Below are 18,607 nucleotides of genomic sequence, written 5' to 3'. Positions count from 1 at the left end.
TACAAGGTTAAAACGGTAATTTTATCCAACTGTAGTTATGAGCAATTTATGAATGGTTAACTTATTGTCGGTTGGTTATATTCAACAGAAACAGAAATATATCTACAATGTGAAGAGTGCAACTGTTGGTCTTTAGTGAAGTGACCAATAGTTAATGAATGTTGATTAATTTAATTAAAGAGTTTAATTAATTAATCTCATATCATTGGAGCTTCTAATCTGTAGGTCCATAAGATTCCCTTGTTAACTCAAGGTTTAATGAGAATCAATTAATTTTGGATTAATTTGAATTGTTCAAATTAATTAAAGGGAATTAATTGTATGAGATATAATTAATATAATGTATTTGGATACATTATAATATAAAAATTAATAAGAGAGATAAATATATGAATATGATTCAAATTATTGTGTATATGATTCATATTAAAACTATAGGTTATATGAGAAAATATAAAGTTAGTTTATATTATATGTGATATAATATAAACTAAAGGTTATATATTATATGTGATATAATATATAGTTTTATTTAATTATATTAATGCTATATAATTAAATTGTAAAATAACTCCCATGGGAGTTTTTCCACATTGTAAAAGGAGTTATTTTATAATTCCCCCCATCTCTCATATACAGGAAAGGGAAAAGGAGTTAGAAGCAATTCATTATGTGAAACGCAATTGAGTTCTCTCTGCATAATTTTATCTTATTCCTCTCTATAAGATTTCTCTCAAAAGTTCTTTTTTTTCCCTCACCAAAATTAAGAAGGCAAGCTTCATACCTCTACCTTGATTTCTCACCTTGAGAATAGTGAGGAAGTCTCTTGTGGTGGTGTTCATCTTTGGAGACTCTACTTTGATCGTGCTTGTTGTTTTCATGAGTTTTGGTAGAAGAGTTTGTGATCTTCTGGTGAGAAAAAAAATGTGAAGAATAGTTTCTTTAAGATCCATGATTTGTTGGGTTGTATGTCCTAAAACTAGAGTTTATTGGGTTTGTTGGGTTGTATGTCCTAAAACTTGCAGTTTGTAGAGTTAAACATTTTCTATTATCAATAAAGATATTATTCAACATTTCTTCAATAAAGTTGTTATTGAATTTGTAAATTGCACTTGTAAAGACTAAATCCAATAAACTAAGATTCATGGCTATTATATGGATACTTGAACTTTATGTGAAGACATAAAAGTAGATCAGTTTCAAGTAAATAGTCAAAATGATCTATAGTGTATGAATAAGATTGGGTGTCTTATTCTGGTAACATTATCGGATGTGGCCCACTCTGTAGCTGTTACAATTTGTTGTAAGGTGCTACAAACAAAGTGATCCTGATTCGTTCATATATTGACATGAGGAGTGGGGGTGTCCTATGCAATAAGTTTGCGTAAGATCGGACCAAGAAATAAGTCACTCTTATTTTATAATGTCGTTTACTGTTTAAGATTGACTATTTCGCTTAGATGACCTAGGTAACTCGATCTTAACCCTGAGCTAACTATGAACTCCTATTTATTTGGGATTTTCCTTAGATTTGTATAGATGAGGGTTGGCTCAACAGCGTCGACTCAATAAGCCTCCCATTTCAGGGATAAGATCGGGTAGATAGCTAGGGACATAGGGTGCAAGATGGAATTCACACCTACCCAATTTAGGGATAGGAGGAAGGTTGTTCTCTTAAGTGCTGAATCCGGATCTTGAACAAGGGGCCCCCACCCTCTCATTGGCCCAAGAGGGATCCGGTTTAGTAATTGGATCACAAACCAATTGTTCATTAAAGGATCAGTGGAACTTAAGGAGGAAAACATAATTTTGGGGGTAAAATACCATTTGATCCAACCGTTATTACGAACAACTTGTGAAGGGTCGACTTACTTATTATGGTTAAATCAAATAGACACAAATATATCTACAATGAGGAGAGTGCAACTATCAAGCTATAGTGGTGTGACTCGATAGTTAACGAATATTAATTAATTCGGTTTAAATAGTTTTAGTCAATTAATCTCAAATCGTTGGAGCTCATGATCTGTAGATCTATAAGGTCCCTCTACTAGCTCGTAAAACATGAACACCTTGAATAAGTAAATTGAGTGAATTTGGAATGATATCAATTTGAAATGTTCAAATTGAATTTAGGGTTTGAATTTGAATAGTTCAAATTCAAATTAGGGTTTGTATAATTATATTTGATATAATTAATTAACGTTTAATTTATCAAAATTAAATAAAATTGGAAAATTTATAATATTTAAATATTAATTACATGAATATGATTCATGTTTAAAATTAGGTATGTAATTAATTTAATATTTGATATTAAATTACTAATTAATTAATTGATTAAAAAACAAAATTAATTTTCATTTTTATTTCAATTTCAGAAATTGAAATATTGGTTTTGATTTTAATTAATTTTGAATTAATTAAAATTAAAGATTAAAATTGAAAATTGAAAATTGAAAATTTGAAACTTGGTAGTGGACTTTTCCACATTTTAGTGAAGTAAGGAGGTGTTTCTCCTAAATTAACACACCTTGCCCATTAACTTCATGCAATTGAAGTGTCATTGGGGTTTCTCTTTAGTGTCTGCATGTAGAAAAAAATAAAAACCACTTCAATTTCTGAGATTGAAATGGGAGGCTATTGGAAAATTGTTTCTGCAGTAAGTATTCTTCTTCACCTAAAAACCCACTCCAACTCATTCACAAATTCAGCACAATTGTGAGTTCCACCACTCAAATTCATGTTGAGAATAGTAGAGAAGATCTCTTGGTGGTCTACGACTTGAATTGGAGAGTATTGCAACTCAAATTCATGTTTAAAGAGGATCCTCAAAGGTATGTGTTGAAACCCTCTTAATACCCTATGAACATGCTTATTTTGATGTCAAAATTAAGGAAATAAAATGCTTAATAATCTTGTTTCTTCCGCTGCATGTTTCTGTAATCCAACAATTGGTATCAGAGTATCTTTTAAGCATTTAATTCGAGTTAATTTTGGCCTGGTGGATGTTTTTCATAAATTGTATGAAAATGGTGAACTGATATGGTTTTTCTAAGTTTTGACATTGAATTCTCTTCAATTATGTTGTAGTTCTTGTAAATGGCTCTTAATTGATGGGCCTTAATGTGTGATTAAGTGTTTATAATTCGATTGGAATCATTAGAGTTGAAATTAAGTTGTAATTGAAGAAAGAAGTGAAGAAGGTCGAGTAGCAAAAACTGGTTTTCCAGCCACTGCCCTATACTTGATGTACGATGCCATACTCGATGCTCGATGTCATACTTGATGATGATGCTCGATGACATACTCGATGCACGATGCCATACTCGATGAACGATGCCATACTCGATGCACGATGCCATACTCGATGCTCGATGACATACTTGATGCTCATGCTCGATAGCATATTCGATACTCGATGACATACTTGATGCACGATGCCATACTCGATGCTCGATGGCATACTTGATACTCGTGCTCGAGGGCATACTCGATGCACGATGTCTTACTCGATGGTCGATGACATTTACTCGATGGTACTCGATGAAATTTTGCCCGGTTCAGCAATTCTTAAACATTGGAGGTCCGGTTCGAGAGGTTCGAGTCCAGTTCAAGGTGGTTCGAGCAGTCCAGAAGTGTTTCGGAGCCAGTTTTGGTTTTTATTGTAATAATTAGACCTTTGTTTACTTGAGAATGCCAAAACTAACTATATCAATTTGTGTTTAATTATTTGTGCATGTGATGTATGTTATAATTAAATAAATCTTGAATGTGCATATAGTATGCCATGTAGATTTAAAGTCCCACCATAGGAAGCATGTTACATGCATTGAAAGTATGTTATAAGATGTTATAATATATAGTATACATGTTTATGGTTTCAATTATTTTAATATAAGTGTTATATTAAATCATGAGACATCTAATGTATGTTATGGATGCAAAAGCATGTCTAAAGTTTTATAAATTGTCTTAAACTTAAAACCAAAAATGAAAAACCATATGATTTTAGTTTTCGAAATTTACCTTTCAAGCAATATAAGATTAGTCAGCTTTGTCAATCTAAGTATGACTCAACTAGTTTTAAGCATATACGATGACTCAGTGATCAAAGATTCCAATACCCCTCAAACTCCAGACACACCAACTACCATTTTAAAGATCGATGATCTATGGTCTAGTTTTCACCATACAATTATTGAACTAAAAAAGATACGTTTACATAAACTCAACTCTACTCATCAGCTAAATTTACCGTTCTTATACACAATCTAAATACAAATTTGTATATACAAAACAAAAGCTTTCCAAATCCATGAACCAATACTCCACAAATAATAGAGTCGTGCATCTTTAAACCCAAACTTGGAATAATTTTCCACCTGGCTCATCTAAAAGGACAAATATGAAAAACATTTTCCTGGTGAGCAAACACCAAAGCCCTAGTTAATGACCTCTCCACACATAAAAGGAAAAAATGATCACGCTACACTTCCACAAGTACAAGAGAAAAATATACCCTCTTCAAAACCCAAACCAACCGAAGTATAGCCACAGAGAAAGAAGTGACGATGGAATGAGCAAGAAGCTCGTTGTGTTAGCAATGGTGGTCATCGTGCTACTCACAGCCAATTCAGTCGGAGCCACCAACTCCATCTCCATTGATGAAGCGATTGAATTGTTCCAATGAGGGCAACCGAGTTGGTTCAAACATGATCTGTCCCAAGAAAAATGCTGAAAAATGGAGGGCTTGGACTTGGAGCAATATGCCTGGTTTTGGGATGCCATGCTGGGTTGATGAAGACTGCCCTCCTGGGTGCTAGTGCAATCCTATTTTGAAAAGCTGTGGGATTCTCTGAATGGTAATATAATACTACAATGATGATAAATGCATGCCAGTCTAGAATAAAAGAGAGCGCAAGTTTTGTGTGTGGGAAAAAGAGAGAGAGAGAGAGAATAAAAGGGTAGAGGCCAAGTTTGGGATCTCTGTGTGGGATTATATGGTGAATCTCTTTTTCTATGTGTGCGTTTGTACTTCTCAAGCAAAAAAATAAAAATAAAAAACATGGGTGTTCATCCCAACTCATCTGCCCCTACCACATTTGATTGTTTGAACCTAACCACAAATGATCAGGACTGCAACTCATTTGTGTGAAATGTCAAAAGATGCAACATTGTGTTCTTCATGCCTTGTTGGTCTAATGAGACTTGCCACAAATGAGATAACAGTGAGTTCAAGATCGACCAAAGCTCTAATGAAATGCTAGTTCGGGTTGATAGAATTCGGCAATTCAATTACATTGAGATGTATCAAAAACAAGAAGCAAGAGATCAAAGAGGAGATGATGTTTTGAAAAAACATAACAAAGCTAACATCATTTCAAAATGCTTCACTAGGCTTGAGAATATTTTTGTCAATGCATATTCACTAAAGACTCAATAACATCAGATGGCATCATTGGCTAATTCCAACCTAAGAAGAAAGAAGAGCTTCAACCTTGGCAATTTGGTCCTCTTCATTCTTTGGAGTTGGACTGCGATTAGCCTCGTGAAATAGGTCGTGCTTCCATTTCTCTACGCGGGTACCACTGGCTCGATATCCTTGCCTCCCGCTAAATCTGTCTCTTCCCCTGTAATTTCCACCACCACTTCCATTGCCATACCTTTCTCTCGCTGGATAGCCACCTCTCTTCATTTCATCTCTTCTGGTAGTCATGTCTCCATTGACATGCTTATTAAGTTTCTCAGAATAACTGGTGTCACGGCCTCTTTCTTCTCTTCGTTCCCTTCCCTCCTGAGGCTGGTGCAGATCACTCGATTTCTTACTCTCTGGTACCATTGCTGCTTTCTCACCATTTTCATTGTCTACTGTAATCTTCTTCTCCCTAAATGCAGGCCTTTTCCGAGCAGGAGCGAGTGCATCGACCTCCAGTTTCGAGGACCCATCATGGTGCCTATCCTCCCTTGCAGCTTGTGGTTTCTCATCTCTTTGCTGTGAATTATAAGCTGTTGTCTTCCCAGATGCTCTATCATTATCCTTATCCGGATCCTTTGAATCCTTCCACCAACTGCGCTCTAAGTGGGGGAAAACAAGGCAAACCCAAATACAAAATCATTAGAGAAGCAAGAATAGAAAGATTGAAGAGATACTCTAAATTTTCTCGAGCAAGACTGCCCTATATAAGTCTAGATAAGAACGTGACCGCTGGAAGATTGTATATAGAACATTTTGGCGACAGTAGAAAAATAAGAACACATCCTCTACAACATTTTATTTTTGGCACCAGTAGAAAAATCAATTGTCGTATGACTTGCTCCCAAGTCCATACGGATCCATTTAAGATGAAAGGCAAAAGTACATCAAAACGTCACTAGGTGCTCTCTCTCAATTTCACCTTGACACTATAACTATGCTGACATGTCAATGCCTTCTTTACTACTCATCCATGAATGTGAGGGAACAAATGGGTACACGCATTTACTACAAAAACAAATAGTTTCCTTTTTTCTTTCTTTACCGAGAGAGGAATATTTCATCGATAATATGAAAATAATAAGAAAGAGGATGGACATATATCCTAGATCCCAAAATGGAGTTACAAAAAAGTCATAACACTGTAATTTATTAGGAGAAGGCATTCACACCAATAAATAGCCATAAGTAGAACACTACCTAAAAAGAGATTCAAAAATAGTTTTGGTCCCATTAAACTACAAAAAAATAGTTTCTATTAGTTGCTCCAAATATTTAGAATAATATTCATGGATGTAAATATAATAATAATAATCATACTAATAATAATTGTAATAATACATGCATAATAGCTATGATTGGTAATGTTACAAAGAGTAGACTAAACAGTGTTTCCTTTGTGCAACTGCTATCTATACTCATGTCATTGCATAAGAGAATAAGAGAACTCAAAAAAAAAAAAGGTTGGAATTGGGGATTAAAAGGAAGTAGCGAAACCCACCACTAGTTGCAGTCTGACCAAAGCTTCGACCAACTTGCCCGGCATTACCACGTTCATCGTGCTGTTATAAGACATGCACAGGCAAGCCTAAGAAGTTATATACACGGATGCACTCGAAGGCAGGGCTGAACAAGATTCCAATTACACCAGCCCAGCAAAATGTTGGGTAATCTAAATTGCAACAAAGAATGGAAAAAGGAGAAGGGAGGAGAGAGAAATACAGAGAAGAGAGAATTATTACTGAGCTGAGCAATTTAATTTTACCAATATGGATGATGAAATTTCCACAGCTATCTAAATTAATATCTCAAGAAAATGGTAAAATATGTTTGACCCAACAAACATGTCCTTCATAAGCCATATAAGTATGTTACAACACAGCTTTAAAAGGTGTGCAGAGTGCCGCTGAAGCACCTTATCTTGCACCTCAATAAGGCGACCCACGTGAAAGTGCATACCTCAAACTTTATTTTATCAAGGAAGAAAATGCTCTGGCTGAGATGTCCACCTGACTACTTCAAACAATCTCTTCAAAGAAAATAAAATCCCTCATTTCACTTCAAGAAAACATTGACGACGGTCTAAGACTATTTTGTATTGCGTAAATCTTTGAATGAAATATTATGTAGATTATGAATCTAGTGAAATTCAAAGGAAATCCCCAAACGAATTCACTTATATCTGCAAGGATAAAACAATAGCTCCAAGTAGACCTAGTCAGATAATTTTTATGCCCAAATCTTGCAGCAGTCCCCTTCCGACTGTTCATATAAAAAGAAGCCGTGTATAATAGCAATTACAGCTAGATTCAAATATAAAAATATAAAACATTTGAAGCTTCCAACCTTTTTTTTTTTTTTTAAATCAGTAAAAATAATAAAAATAAAATCTGATACTAACTTGGGATTGAGATGACAGATTAAAGAACGGTAAAGCATATCAATAATGAGCTTTAAGATTCTGCCAACAATTCTTGAGATCAAACCATGAAATTTGGATAAATAGTGGACAAGGACAACCAAACTGAAGTCATGTTAATTGTCAAAAACTAAATAAGGAAGAAATTAACAAAATTAATGAGAAAAATTCTTTAATGTAGCACAAACCTGAAAATAAGATCTTGATCGTGGCACTTCAGTGGGATTCACTGAATGTTTAGTCCCTCCATCTCTCCCATCACTGTTCCTTTTTGCTCCTTTGCCAACTTCACCTTCTAGTTTAGACTCAAGTGCTAATGAAGACTCATGAGGCATCATGTCTTGCCCCACATGTCGAAGCTCATGTTTCTGATCCCGATCTTTATTATCTTCAACGTGAGAGCTAGAGTTTTCTAGATAACTTCTCCTCTAATGTTTTCCTGTCCCTCCTTGACCTCTTGGGACTAGTAACAATAAGTCATATTTACGCTATATTAGAGTTTCATGATTAAGCTTCGCGTGATATTAAATGTATCGCTCACTTATTCTATCTTAAGTATTATTTTGATTCAATTGGAAGTAAAAGAATGGAGTCATCTTATTACCACTATATCCAAATAATGTAATGTATTTCTCTTCACAGCCCTTGCTTTTGAAAGGGAAGAAAGTGAAACATAATGCAAGGCTGGTAACATTTTTGTTGAGGCCATTTTGGAACTAAATTGAACAAGCATAACGCAGGGCTGATAACAATGATGTGTTCGTGTTACTGAGTAGCCATCAATAACCATGAAGTAACGAGAAGCTAGAATGAATACACATAAGCAACTACGAGACTGAGCATTGCAAAAGCAATTGTCCAGTCTTTTCTTTCGTAACAATCAAAGTACATGTTCTTTGAAAGTTGGGGCTAAAAATATATCCATGCAGACAACCTATTTCTCAAAATGCACAGATCCTCGTCACTAGATGCTCATTCAATATAATTAAGGGATACTACAACATAAATGAGTATTCTAAATTGATTGGCCAAAGTACAATTTTCAATCATACATCCAACCATCAACAATCAACTTACATGTAAGAGCAGTCAAACACATGCCCATAAAATATTAGTAGTAAACATATATTTCTATTTTAAAAAAAAAAAAAAAAAAAAAAAAAAAGGAAAACAGAGAGAGAGAGAAGAAAAAGTAAACTTAGATTTCCATTACATGGTAATATCAAAAACGATATATTAAGAGCTTGACCACCCTCACGTAGATACTAAAGTTTCCATTCACACCCAAGAACTTGGGAAGTGTGAACCCAGACGACAAGTGTACACACAACATGAGAGCCAATATGAATACAATCACAAGTTAATTACTAAAAAAATAGGACAAGTATGTACTAGGATAGAATGTGTACATAGTGATATATTTAATATTTCAAACTAGATAAAAACAAAATGTGCTAACTAAAAATAAAAAGGTCAAGTTAGTTGACAATAGTAGAGTACTTATTTGTCCAACAAAGCTTGTCGTACGCACTAAATGGTAAAAAGCAAATAATCTAGAACAATAATCAGCTCCATGTAAAGTTCAAGCTCCCATCCCAATCTTCTAAAAACAGCTGTATCTTTATCACCTCTGCCAACTTCACTAACATCAGTAAAAACCATAGCCTTAAGCCTCCAAATCCAGTTCATCCAATGACAAGATAGCTACTTCAAGCATGCCAATATCCTCAAAAGAATCAAATGAATCTCTTGCATATCCCATAACTTAGTCTCTCCTTTCAAATAACACGGGGTTCTTCTAGACAAAAGACGAAGGTTACTATGCACAAATACCAAGTCTTTGGCACGTTGTGGTGCCATCTTATTGTGCCTAATAGAGTCAAAGAATGAGTATCTACTCCAATTTCTCTCGCAACACAAGGAAGAGGAAGGTTGCGCAAGTAGCTTCAAAGCTAATGATTGAAGGAGTGGTGCATGCATACCATGGAGAATCCACCAATGTTTAGGATCCATATGATACCCATCGCGTAAGGAATCATAACTAAAGAAAAAATCTCCTTTTGTACAAAAATTAGCATATTCGGTGAGAATTTTCACACATTCTTCCCCAGTGCTAAAAACATTTCTCGAGACATTTCATTCTTCCTCGACTTACTTCCAAATTTCTATATGGAGGCATTCGACTGCTATCTTCTTGAAGCCATTCTTCATTATTGTACCTAAATATAGGTTTAGTAAATGTTAACTCCTATAATACGCTTAGCATAAAAATAAAAACATAACATACTAAAATGTACCTTGGGTTCAAGGAATATGCCACAAACAATATAGTGGGGTATTAGTCTCGTTCTAACGATCAACAAGAATTTTGCGTAGCATTATAGAAAGAGGATGATTCGTCATGATGCTGTTAGGAACCAAGGTAGTATGGGATGCCTTTGTCTCACATTGGTTAGAATGGGATGACTAATATGGTACTTAAGTGGCTTGGCTCTCCCACCCCAATAGCTAGGTTTTGGGGTGTGGTTCTCCAAGTTGCTCAAGTACCTAACAATGGTATCAGAGCCGGTTGTCGACGTTCCAAAGTGGAACCAGCGGAGGGTTTTGACCGGTGTGGCCGAGTGAAGTATCGCCGAAGTAGCCACCAGGACGTCGGCTTTCTGGGGATGAGATATTGTTAGGAACCAAGGTAGTATGGGATGCCTTTGTTCCACATTGGTTAGAATGGGATAACCAATGTGGTACTTAAGTGGCTTGGCTCTCCCACCCCAATAGCTAGCTTTTGGGGTATGGTTCTCCATGGTGCTTAAGTACCTAACAAAATTTCCATCCCCATCACTCAACTTGTGATGCTTGGTCACGTATTTCCAAAGTGGGTTAGATTCATCTTCAACATTACAAGAGACAAAAGAAATAAAAGGAGTTGATTCATTATCGCTAGATGAAGAAGAAATCATCCTAGCATTTTACGTTTAATGTGAGTCACAAGACAAAAAGTTCTATTTTGATTAAAAATAAAAGATTTATATATTTTGTAAATTGTAATTAAAAAAATAATGATGATGATGTTTTGTAAATTGCTTTGTTTTGTTGTGGAATAGAAGTCAATTTGTTTAGAGAGGGAGAGAAAATAAACCTCTATTCTTTGTGCGAGTGTGTCTATCTCTCTCCTTCGACTCTCTGTTACAATTCCAGTCAAAGAAATCCTCTACTCTCCTTTAATCAATTGTTTTGAAGAATTTATGGAAACCAACTTGATTTTTCTCTCTCTTTCTATGTGCACAATTTTAACCAAACAAAAGCAACTATCCCTCTATTTCTTTCTTTCATCAACTCTTTCTTGGGGGCACTTGATTCCTCCCTCTATCTGCAATCTCAAAGGAAGAAATGTCCTAGAAAGCAATTAGGCTTGTCACTTGCCTACGGTTAATGGAAAATAGGTGTTCGTGATTTTATATAAGCAGTTTCTTTTTATTCTCTTCTTTTCCAGCAAAATAAACAAAAAGGAAAAAGAAATATAGGGCATGTCTATCTCTAGTGTGTCCACCGTATTTGGACATGTCTGAAATTACCAAAGAAAAAAACAAAAATTAAATACTAAAGATTTGGTGTGTGGTGTGTCAAACGTGTCCATCACTTGTCCATACGTATCCATGTGTCCATCTTTCCTAGCTAAGGACAGACATTAGGCCATGCAATTTCCCATCTCAAATTTAGAGTTTTTTATAAATGATCTCTCACATCCTTAGTGAAAACATAATGGAGCAAGGACTCAAAGAGAGTCCAAGCAAGATGGGAACTTGTAGATCATAGTTCCATCTTCAAAAAAAACTCCATGAACTAGTTCATCCTGACATACAAAAGAACTACCGAACGAATACTATTTATAGCTAAAATTAACAAATATTTTTAGAGTTTTTTATAAATGATCTCTCACATCCTTAGTGAAAACATAATGGAGCAAGGACTCAAAGAGAGTCCAAGCAAGATGGGAACTTGTAGATCATAGTTCCATCTTCAAAAAAAACTCCATGAACTAGTTCATCCTGACATACAAAAGAACTACCGAACGAATACTATTTATAGCTAAAATTAACAAATATTTAAAAGGAATCTCTCACCACCATTAGTGAAAAAACAGTGAAGCAAGACCTGAAAGACAGTCCAACCAACATTATGAAGGATTTAGTAATTCTAATTCCATCCTCCACGACAACTTCCAAAACTAATGCACAAAAGTTCGTCCTCCCAAACCAGAGAGCTCCACAAAAAAGCCAATTCCTCGAGACCCATTTAAACACCCCACGTCAATCAACTATGTAGCAAAAAAGCCAAATTGAACAAATTTACTTTTCTCAAAAATGAAAGACCATAGTCGAATAGGAAGTAAAACGCTTAATGAACAGTACATCTCGACTACGATGACATCATCATTATACTGAGGAAAATCATGGAAACTCCAGCAGTTAATGCAACGACAATCCATTTAAAGTGAATGAAGTGTTCATGAGCAGGAAACTTAGAGACATGGGGATGCAATCAGAAAAAAAAAAAAAAAAAAGAGGAGAGGGTACCTGGGTTCTCTATCGAATCTGGAACGGTGGCGCTTGGAATCGGATTCCCGAACTTCCCGACGTGACATTTGCTTTGCGCCGTTCAGTTGTTTGTGTGAAAGAAAGAGAGAAAGAAAGTGAAGAGAACAGAGAGAGGGAGGTTAGGGCTTCGTCTCGCGGGAAGGTGAAGAATGTGATATCATTATAGTGATCCTCAATTTCGCTATTGCTTGGGACCTTCTGCAGTTCTAGTTTTTTTTCTTTTTCTTTTTCTTTTTCTTTTTCTTTTTTATTAAAATAAATATTTTTCTTTTTTTCTATCTTTTTGTTATTTAAAGAAAAAAAGAAAAAGAAAATATTTTGGTTCCTCTATTGTATTTCGGTTTTGTTTTATTTTAGTTGGACAATATACTTTGATTTTGGGCTTTGTGTTAGTTTATTGTTGAATTTTTCGAAAAAAATAGTCTTATTAGCAATTTCATTATAAATTATCCAAATATATTGACATAATGTTTTTTTCTAATGTAAACGTTTTTGTTATTATAATTTAAAAAAGAATTTTGAGGGTTCGTTTGACCACAACTCTGACATAATGTTTTTTTTTAATGTAAATTTTTTTGTTAATATAATTTCAATAAAAATTCATTTTGAGAGTTCGTTTGACCACAACTCAATTTATTTTTTCTCTTTCTTTTTTTACATTTTAAAGATTTTATTTTCTCTTCTATTTTTATTTTCACATTTATCGAGTAATTTCGTCTTCTTATATTTCTCTATTTTTTTCATTTAAGAAGGAATTTCATATTACAACTCTATACTCCAAAAACAAATTTATTAACTTCAGCATATTAACTTCACTAGTAGATTAAACTGTTAAAGTGGTCTAAATTTAAGATTGATTGAAAATACAGCAATTAAAATATGATAATCTAAAGTATATGGAGTAAAATGAAATAGAACCCAAATTATAATAACCATATGTTATTTTAACTTTCTTTTTTTTTTTCTCTTAACTTTATTATCTCTACAATATTAATTCCACTTATTATATTTTCATTTTTTTTAAAAAAAAAGCATTATTGTTGAAGTTAAAAAAATCATTTTGGTTTGTATATTTGTTCGGGTTTGTGTATTTTGTAGTTTCACAAAATCTCCCAATATTGTTAGTTTCTCATTAATTTTTCCAAAAATAAAATAAAGTCTATTGGTCTTTTCTCTATTAATTTTGGAAACAAGCCCACATAACATTTTTTTCCTTGTATAAAAATATTATTATTAAGTAACTAATTTTGATCAAAGTTAATTTCAAATGGATAAATTTGGATACAATAACTAAAATGAAATAAAATTCAAAACAAACCAAAATAACTTTAACCTATTATTTATTAATCAATACTGTGAGAGATGGGATTCAATTAGTTCAACAACATAAAGATGAGGATTTAAAAACCTTTTAATCGAGCAAATAATATCTTGATTAGTCAAGTTAAATTGACAACTTTGAGATAGCGCTAACTTTAGTCATTTAAGTTATTGCAGTTATATTATTATTATTATTATTATTATTACATCTTTTTTCCCTTCGATATAAGATCAATAACTACAAGTTTATGCATAATCATTTAACTAGAATACCTTCAATTATGTTAATAGACTCTGAAAGATATCATTTTTACTCTTAAGCTTTGAAAAGTTTTTTTCTAAAATACCCTTTGAGATTTTTTTTAATTAAAATAATATAGAAATTAACAAGATGGCTGATGTGTAAAAATTGAAAGACATACAAGTCATAATTTACTATATCAAACATGTCAAAATCAATTGTAATTATTTTAGGAAAAATATCATTTTATACCCCTAAACTTTAATGGTTGTATCCATTTAAACATTAAACTAATAATTGTATCAATTAAACTTTAAACTTTTGTAAATGTAACAATTTACATCTTCCATCAAGTCCCATTTGAAAAAACTTCCGGTGAGATTTATAGTTATATCAATTAACACCCTCAATTTTCATAAATGAATTAATTTTGGTTTTAAGTCAAAATTTCTTTGAGAATCATCAATCGTCCATTTTGTAAAACTGACATTTGAAAGAAGACCACACAAATATGAGAATCAATACATGGATGGTGTTCAAAGGTGATCATAATGGAATGTTTAAATTGATTGACTTATGAAAATTTAAGAGTTTAATTTACTCAAATCATAAGTTTCACAAGATATTGGTCTAACAAAATTAGGAAGAAAGTGTGAATTAATACAGTTATAAAAATCCATAACTTAAACTAATATCACCCCCAAAGTTTAGGGGTATAAATCGATATTTACCAATTATTTTAATAATATCTTTTAAGATGAAAGGAATGATAACAAAATCATTTCAACTAAAAAAGTCTATAGTAGTAACCCATAAACACTATATTTTTCAACATAAGTATGAATTATGCATATATGTCATACATCTTACTTACAAGTTTAACAAAGTTTGTACATTTCACGAGAAAGTGCTAATGAGGATTAGTTTGAAGCAAAGGGTGGGAGTTTTGTGGGTTAGATGATGGGTATTTGAACCTTGTACACCATTTAAGAAGAAGGGCTTTAATGTCAGCATCCATTCTAGTTCCAATACCTCCCCACACCAACATGTCTCCAATGTCACATAACTTTGTGCCACTCACTTCATACATACTCTTGAACCCAATCCTTGTGTAGAATCTGACCAGCTGCCAATATATGTCCAATCTTCAAATTCAATACATTTCTTTTTGTTTAACATAAGTTTCACAAATTCATACAACCCATTCTAGTAATTGTCTATACTTAAAATGAGCTATTTAATAAAATCGGTTCATTAAAACATGTTCACTAGAGATAGAAAAACCTTTCTAAAAAATGGTAAGTTGTTCAATAGAATGGTAAGAATTTTGAGATGTTGAAAGAAAGAAATAGTTAAAACTTTAAGTCTTGTAAGGCGAGTCGTCCCATGAGATTATTCAAAATGCAACTCGAATACTAAATTTAAAATTTTTTAAGAAAAAATAAAAGCAACCAAGTAATGTTAGGGCTCTAAGTGCAGAGTTGAGAAAACTAAAGTCTAGAAAAGTTATATTTAAATTTTTGGAGTGCAAATTTAAGGAATCTAACTTAAAAAGAAAAAATGTGAGGAGTTTGAATAATGAGTTAATGTTCACGAGCATAAGTTTGTTCAAGCTAAACTCAAACCAAGCATATTTCCACCATTGAATATGGTTCGACTTTACCATAAGTTTACCCACGATTATACTAAATAATAAAGATAAAAAGAACAACAATAACAATAAAATTCAAATCCAAAGATTAATTGTTCGATTTTCAACTTGTAATTATTGATTTGATAAAAATAATTAAAGTAAGTAAAGAACCTAACTCACGTCCTATCACCTTTATGTTATCTTCTAGAGTTGGCTCTACCACTTCAATTGTTACATAATCATAAAGAAAATAAGATAAATTATACAAAATACTCATAAACTTTAGAATAGGCTAGACTTTCAACTTTTATTTTTTACTCTTGAGCTTTTATATATAAAAAAAATAAATAAATGATAAAAATTAATATGACAGGTGACACCTAAAGATTGATTGTTGCCTCTTATCACATAAAATTGACCCTCATGTCAATTTCAATCTTATTTTAATACTTGAAAATGAACATTAAAATTTTAATTGACCATCACGGAAATTTTCAATCTAATTTTAATGAGAACAAAATTCTACAACAATATTTTTGGGGACAAATTTCAAACTTCATGTGAAAATTTGAAATCTACTCAAATTAGGGATATTATATATACTTTTTTTATTTTTATAAGGATAATAATTAATAAATAAAATATCACTTCAAGGCAAAAAATAATGTTTTTTAAAAAGAATATGGCGAAACTAGATAGATCATTCTATTATATTTATAAATACTAAACAAAATATTTTTTTAAAAAAAAAAAAAATCTACTGAACATTGCTTCTTCTTCAATCAAATTCTATCCAGAAAGATGTGGAAAGAGAGAGAAGAAAAGAACCTTGGAATGGTAAAGATCGGAGTCATTGATGGCCAATAACTCCGCCGTCTTGCAACCGCAATCATACCCATACCGAATCGCAACAGCGCCGATGAACAATCCGAGTCCAAAGATCGACTTCTCCATTCCCAAGCTTTCTCTGTTCAATCGAATCGATTCCAGATGGAGAATTTTCCCTCGCAACCACACTCTCACTAAACCCTCCGCCTTCCCGATCTCTCGCTGCGATTCCAAGCTTTTCGCTGTTATTCGGAAGAACGGCCCCAAAGTTTGCAGCCGGAGGCCCAGATTCTGGGCCTTGCCCGCCGCCAGAATCTCCGACATCGTCGGAATATTTTCGGCTGTTGGAGTGATTAAGGATTTTGATGGGAGTGGTAATTGTGAATTAGGGCATTTGGATGAGGCGTGGATTTTAGGGTTTAGGGTTCTGTGAATTGGGGAGAAATTTTGGGGGATTCGGGGAATTATGATTGTGAACTCCATTAATGGCGGGAGTTTGATTCACATGTACACATGGAGTCGAGGGAGCACGGAAATGCAAATTGGAAGGAGGAGTTGTTTCTGTTGCTTTTAAGTTTTTTTTTTCTCTCTCTCTTTTTTTATTTTTATTTTTCTTAAATATACAATAGGGTAAGGAATTCGATCAGTAGTTCAAAGTTTCATCCCATAAAATTAGCACGTTTTTCAAAAAAAATTAATAATTATTTTGGTCTCTTGATAATAGTTTATTTGGATTCATCTCGATCACACCGAGATAAACTTAAATTATGTAGTCTTTAAAAATTTTATACCAAATCTAGTATATTTTCAAATTTTCTCGAAATTTGGTTACGTTTACTAAATGTTATATCAAATTATTATGTAATTTTTTATTAGCATAATTTATTTTCACAATTATATGAATTTCCACAATTCCAAATGGGCTTTCCAATTATCAAAATAGATTTTCTAAATTGATTCAACATTTTTAAATTTTAGAAAATATCAAATTTTGTGAAAATTTGGGTAAGATTTTGGATATATATAGAATCTCGATATTAATCCTACAGAGATTCATCGAGAAAGTTAAAATATATGAATTTTGTGTTAATTATTCTCGAGATTTCACCGAGCAAGCTCAAATATATAAAATCTCGTTGTTATTTTGTCCAAAATTAACATCGAGATCCATATAATGTCGGCAATATGTATCGAGAAAGCCCCAAACAATCGATAAGTTGGAAAAAATTGATTTTTAAACTAAAATCTCGTGCCCGATCTTGCTCGAGATGGATCGATAAAAGCTATTCTTACGAGTTTTCAAAAAGCATGCTAGTTTTGTAGGGTGAAAACTTAAACATGCTATTTCTGACAATTTTTCCTTTTTGATCACTAGCATATTTGTGCTATGTTTAGATATTTTGTTTTTGCTCTTTATAAGACTTTCAATTGTAAAAATTGGATCTCAAATAATAATAAAAAAGTGAACCCTCAGTCTTATACTATTATTACAATATTTTAGGTGGCGATTGTCATATTTTATGAGTGGTTTTTATAGTTTATCCTGAGCGAATGAATTGTTGGGAAAAACCTCCCACTTCATCCGTAGGAATAAGTAGGAAAATAATAGAGAAATTAAAAGAAAAGAATAAAATTAGATACACAAGAATTTACGTGGAAACTTCCAACTCGAAAAAAAACCAAGACCCACTGGAAAGAAATCCACTGTGTAAAAAATTGGTACAATCATATAGAACAATTATCTCTCCCGGTCCCAATTACAAGAGTACTCTCTCAAAACTTTTGACTACTCACCTTTTTCCCCTCTCCAACTAGAGAATACATAAGGAATTGAATTAAAGTTTGCACATTAAGCTTGAAATGTTTCTAACTGAGACAACTTGAAACTAAAGGCATAGGCTCTTTTTATAGACTTAGAGTCGGTCCCTATTCTTCAATTCAACCAATATGGAACAAATTGCACTTCCAATATTTTGCCAAAACCCAACAAATTTCACTTTGGCAAGATATTTGAAGAATCCACAACTTCTACAACATCCATTGTCTTCATTGACCATCATAATTCTCATCTCATAAAATTATAACCTACCTCACC

General features: G+C 33.0%; 2 protein-coding genes across 2 annotated transcripts; both read right to left on the bottom strand.

The window, feature by feature from the left end:
- Positions 1–5,256: 5,256 nt before the first annotated feature.
- On the bottom strand, positions 5,257–12,672 carry LOC120090316 (cyclin-like protein). Its single transcript, XM_039047891.2, is given in 5 exon segments — positions 5,257–6,078; positions 6,978–7,038; positions 8,084–8,308; positions 8,310–8,358; positions 12,470–12,672. Coding segments are annotated over 5 exon segments (1,005 nt in total). The 5' UTR covers positions 12,538–12,672; the 3' UTR covers positions 5,257–5,476.
- Positions 12,673–14,875: 2,203 nt separating this feature from the next.
- Positions 14,876–17,211, bottom strand: LOC120090038 (uncharacterized). The gene is made up of 2 exons (XM_039047525.2): positions 16,513–17,211; positions 14,876–15,177 (listed from the first exon to the last, which is right to left on the bottom strand). Exons 1-2 carry the CDS (start codon positions 16,993–16,995, stop codon positions 14,962–14,964), a joined length of 699 nt encoding a protein of 232 aa, XP_038903453.1. The 5' UTR covers positions 16,996–17,211; the 3' UTR covers positions 14,876–14,961.
- Between the last annotated feature and the right edge of the window lie 1,396 nt (positions 17,212–18,607).

This window comes from Benincasa hispida, chromosome 11 (genome assembly GCF_027475165.1).
Source record: "Benincasa hispida cultivar pf3 chromosome 11, pf3_genome.v1.1, whole genome shotgun sequence".
NCBI classification, from domain to species: domain Eukaryota; kingdom Viridiplantae; phylum Streptophyta; class Magnoliopsida; order Cucurbitales; family Cucurbitaceae; genus Benincasa; species Benincasa hispida.
The sequence above is the reverse complement of the archived record's forward strand: the minus strand, read 5'-3'. Positions and strand labels throughout refer to the sequence as shown.